Below are 5,203 nucleotides of genomic sequence, written 5' to 3'. Positions count from 1 at the left end.
CCCCGCGCCTACCCCTTCCCAGAGGAGCTTAGCCGCTGCGGCTGCCGCCGGAACCCCGGCTTCCGGCCCCGCCCCTACCGCGTGATCTTAGCCAACCAATGGGAAGGCACACGCTGCGTGACAGGCCGTGAGACACGTGATGCAAGGAAAGGGAGGGGCGGATCATATGACTTCAGCCTCTTCCGGGTCTCAGCCGGAGACTTTCACTGACGGTTATAGAAGCCCTCGTGTTAAGTGTATTATGTGTTCCGTGGCCGCCAGGCTACCTTTGTGGGCCAGTGAGCGAATTTATACCAACTGCCGTCATGAAATACTCTCCTAAATGCCTTTAGAGGGGCGAGTAGGATCCAGGCTCTATGCTCCAAGAGTACACACCGATAGGCCCAGTTGCCTGGTGCCAAGGCTGGCGACATACAGAGGGTGTGTCACCCAACCTGGACTGGGGATCTGAGACTTACTGGAAGAAGGGACCTTATACCTTCACAAACCGAAGCAGAGTGGAGCTCAATCCTGGTGGAGGAGATAGAGGCCACCTCAGTGATCTCCTTGCCCTCAGGCATTTCTCTTCAATCCTGCCTTTTTACAGCAGTCATAGTAATCTAACACACAAAGCTCACAATCAGTGCGCTTCTTAGAAGCATCCCACATCTTCCCTTGGACTCAACACAAGTCCAAGTCTGTCGTGCAAGATCTTGCAGAGCCTGACACCCACTCCAAGCCCAGGGCAGTGGAGCAGGGGTTGGGGGAATGCCTCACCAACCACAGGGAAATACTTGGAGTTTCCTGATTGACTTTCTGGACTTTACACACATGGCCTGGCACACTGTCTCCCCACCTGGTCTGCCTGCCCAAAGCGCCTGTGTTCATGGAGCATGCCTTCTAGTGCTCACATTATAGTCTCTGTTCCTGTGTCAGTCTCTTCTAACAAAGGTGGAGTTCCAGGGGGACAGGGACAGGATCCGACTCTTCTCTGTGACTCAAGCCTTGGCACTTGCTTAGGATTTGGAATTATTGAGTAACTCACAACCTCCCCATCACCTTGGCTCACACCATACCCTATGTCCTGAACCAAGGGATTTGAGGAGAGGTCACCAAACCCAGTAGCTTTATTACCCCTCAAATCAAGACCCCGGAGTTCTGTAAGTTCTTTGAGGGCTCCTGAAGGGTAGGAGGCAGCTCAAGCTTGTACCTGGGGTTGGTAACTTGAACTGCAGGTCTCAGGTGACAGCAGCAGCCTCAGCATCAATAATTGACAGCAAGTCCAGCCTGCCTCAGGGTTCTTCCCCACCCCAAGGACTCCCCCTCCTGTCCTATGCTCTGATCTTCCCCAAGCAGGAGCCTCCAGCCCAGGTAAGCGGGGCCCTTGAGTGTGGGTTCCCAAGCGCATCAATTCAGATTCACCGTCACTCACCTACCTATTCACCCCATTCATACACTCCTACTTTAATTTTTAGTCACCACCACCAGTGGCCTCAAAAGGGTCAGATGGTCCAGTGCGTGGGAGAAGACAGGGCACTTATCCCAGACAGGGGGTGGGGGGAGTGGGGAGAAGAGGCTGAGTTGGGGGAAAGTGTGTGCTGTGTGTATATGTGAATGTAAATGTGAATGGAATGCTGAGAGAGAGGATAGGAGGGGAGTGCAGGGGAGGGGAAATAGGACTAGAGAATAAATATACAATCACGGACTGTTCCCACCCCCAGGGAAATGCTGACAGAGGGAGGGTCCTGGGGTGGTTAAGGATATCTCATCCTAACACGCCATGGAGTGTTTTGATTGCCTTTTACTGAGGCAGAAGAGTGACAGTGAAGGGGTTCCTGACTACAAAGTTGTGCTCTTTTGCTACACAGTAATGGGTCAGAGACCAAGCAGGCAGTGGGTAAGGTGGGAGGAGAACTCAGGAAGGAACTGGTGAAAGGGGTTCTGAAGAAGAGTGACTACAGAGATAAGGGAAAATGGGTGGAGGGAGCAAGGTGAAGATGAACCAGGAGTAGGAAGAGGTAGTTTGGGGTTGGGTGCTGAACATGAGACAGTATGTTGTCCTTGAAAGTACGTGGGCTTGGAATCAGACCAGCTTGGATTCAAATCCTAGTTCTTCCGTGTGACTCTGGACAAAGGACTTAACCTTTCTGAGCCATGGTGTGTAAAATATAGGGATAATTGCTACTGGTAAGGGCTGCACAAATGACAGGCAAACGACATGTGTGGGTTTCCCTCCCTTCCTCCACCCCAGGCCCAGGTAGGGACCATGTCCCCCGCCATCGCACTGGCCTTCCTGCCACTGGTGGTGACATTGCTGGTGAGGTACCGGCACTACTTCCGACTACTGGTACGCATGGTCTTACTCCGGAGCCTCCGAGACTGCCTGTCAGGGATGCGGATTGAGGAGCGGGCCTTCAGCTATGTGCTCACCCACGCCCTGCCTGGGGACCCTGGTCATATCCTCACCACCCTGGACCACTGGAGCAGCCACTGCGAGTACCTGAGCCACATGGGGCCTGTCAAAGGTCAGTGTTCCCTAGCCTTCTGCTCCAGGAAGCACCTCCAAGATGGTGAAGGAAGATCTGGGATCTGCCACTGCCTTACTGGGTGAATTAGGCAGGTTCTTGATCTTCTGTGGGTCTCTTTTTTCTTCTCTGGAAATGAGGGGGCTGGGCAAAGTTATACATTCATCCAGTAAAATTTATCACCACCTCTTTTGTACCAGGCATGTGCTAGGTGCTGGGGGAGGAGGTAGAGGCCAGGGATGAATCAGCCACAAAGGCTGGCCTCAAAGGGGGCATGATACAGGGGAATAACCACCTCAGCACACAACCCAAAACCTTGTAATTATCTGTGTCTGAGTCTTTCTCCCCCACCATGGAGGTTTCTCCAGCCCATTCAGGGTAGCTGTCTGGCTGGATTTGTCTGAGTCCCAGCTGTCAGCACATGTGTTTTTAGAGTCTTATTTAAGAAATTCATCCAATTCAATGGTTAGAAAGATATTCAATGAACAAATCAAGGGAGAATGAAACTAGAAGGTCTAGCAAAGATCTCTCAGGAGGCTGGACAGTGGTCTCTCAGAAGCCTGGTCTCTCTCTGGTGGTTGTTTCTGCCTGGGCCCTCCTGGAGGAAGCAACATTTGAACTGGGCCTAGAGGGATTGCTTTCGAGTTGGCCAGGTAGTTGAGGACAGAGGTGGGGGAGGACAAAGCCAGCCACATATCTAAATGTGGCATGAAGAAATGAACCAGCATGGTTGGCTCTGGGCACAGTTGTTTGGGATGGCTGTGGTGGGAAGAATTGAGAGCTGAAACTGGAAAGGTAGGATAGGATCAGGTCCAAGAAAGTTCTGAATGTCAGGCTGAGGATCCCACGTTCAATCCCAAAGGCCTTTAGGTTCATAGGAACCAGGGAGCATTAGGGTCAGATTTGTCAGAAAGATTCCTAGTGGTTGGTGTGAAGGAGGCAAGCTGAGAGAGGCAGGGAGACCACTGGGGCTGCTAGGACTAATCCAAGAAAGAAATGTGACTCCCCCTGGTTGGGGGTTGCAGTGGCAAGTGGGCATTTGAGACCCCTTTCCATGAGGGCCCCTGCATCCGTCTCCCATGTCTGCTGCAATAACCATCTCCCCCCATAGGTCAGATCGTGATGCGGCTGGTGGAGGAGAAGGCCCCTGCTTGTGCACTGGAGCTGGGCACCTACTGCGGGTACTCCACACTGCTTATTGCCCGTGCCCTGCCCCCTGGGGGTCGCCTTCTCACTGTGGAGCGGGATCCACGCACAGCAGCAGTGGCTGAAAAACTCATCCGCCTGGCTGGCTTCGACGAGCGCACGGTCAGCCCCCACCTCCCCAACCCCGGTCTCTTTCTTGCCACCCCCGGCTCTGCCCTAGCCAGCTTCCCCCATGGGGGAATCCCACCTAGGAGAAGGAAACAGCTCCACTTAGGGAACTGTGAACCTGGAGAGTGTATGAGCTCTTGTTCTCCTGTTCCAAGTTACTGGCATGTATCTGCTGCTGGATGACAAAGAAGCAGTTAAGAGGAAAGTCTCTGGAGCCCAGCAAATCTGGGTCCAAACCTTAGTCTGCCTCTTGTTGGCTGTGTGATCTTGGGCAAAGCACATGTCCTCTGAATCTCAGCTTCTTTACTAGCAGAATGAAAATCACAATGCTGATCCTGACTCCTTGGGTTCTGAGGCCAGGGGAAATATGAGAACACACACGGAGACCTAGGCCAGGGCCTGGCACAAAATAAGCCAGATCCCGGTAGGGTCTGGTGTGGGAGAACAACCGCTCCCACCCTCATCTCCAACTCTTCCCACCCCCACAGGTGGAGCTCATCGTGGGTAGATCAGAGGAGGTGATCCCGCGCCTAAGAACCCAGTACCATATGAATCGGATTGACCTGGTGCTCCTGGCACACAGGCCCCGACGTTATTTGCGGGACCTGCAACTGCTGGAGGCCCATGCCCTGCTGCCAGCTGGTGCCACAGTGTTAGCTGACCACGTGCTCTTCCCTGGTGCACCTCGCTTCCTGCAGTACGCCAAGAGCTGTGGCCGCTACCGCTGCCGCCTCCACCACACTGGCCTCCCTGACTTCCCTGCCATCAAGGACGGCATAGCCCAGCTCACCTACGCAGGGCCTGGCTGAGGTCCAGGCCCAGGGGTACTTACTGCTGCCTCCCCCCACCCCCCAACCAAGCAAGGACCTCAGAATATCCCCTCCCCTCCCTGCTTGTGGACTGACACATACTGGGCTCAGGGCTAGGGAGGCTCTCCTCCCACCTCTGTCTCACTCTGGCTCCACACTAACCTGAGGCCTCAAGTTCTGTCAGGCTGTTTGATCCCACTGGTCCCCCTCCTTCCAGTCCAGAGTCATGGACTGACAGGCAAGAGACTTCAGCTCACAACACAGCCCTGTCACTGATTTGCTGGGTTACTCCATGGGAGTCCCTGCCCTGCTCTGAGATCTAATCTGTTCTAACACCAAGGAAGTTGACTAGGAGAGCTCCAGGGGCCTCCCAGTTCTGGCGCTCAGAAAGCCTGCCTCCCACCCCCCACCCCACCCCATGCCATTCCAGGTGGGATCAAAGGAAACAGTAAACACTGAGTTAGAGGCCCTGCAGGAATGGCTGGGTGCAAGCTGGGCCAGAGGAAATGGCAGTGGAGCCTGGGCCCACAGCCAGGGCTACCCTGGCCTTCCCTAGCCCCAGCCCGCGTGGCCAGG

The 5,203-nt window shown here is 54.4% G+C and overlaps 1 protein-coding gene across 1 annotated transcript; it reads left to right on the top strand.

Annotated features, from left to right (window-relative positions):
- Positions 1 to 2,245: 2,245 nt before the first annotated feature.
- TOMT (transmembrane O-methyltransferase) lies at positions 2,246 to 4,627 on the top strand (the record flags this gene model as incomplete). The annotated part of the gene is made up of 3 exons (XM_082843749.1): positions 2,246 to 2,504; positions 3,616 to 3,812; positions 4,307 to 4,627. The coding sequence occupies 3 exons, from the start codon at positions 2,246 to 2,248 to the stop codon at positions 4,625 to 4,627; spliced, it is 777 nt and encodes a 258-aa protein (XP_082699875.1).
- Between the last annotated feature and the right edge of the window lie 576 nt (positions 4,628 to 5,203).

Source organism: Leucopleurus acutus, assembly GCF_964270905.1.
Source record: "Leucopleurus acutus genome assembly, chromosome: 8".
Classification (NCBI taxonomy): Eukaryota; Metazoa; Chordata; class Mammalia; order Artiodactyla; family Delphinidae; genus Leucopleurus; species Leucopleurus acutus.
This window is presented reverse-complemented; position numbering and strand designations above follow the sequence as displayed.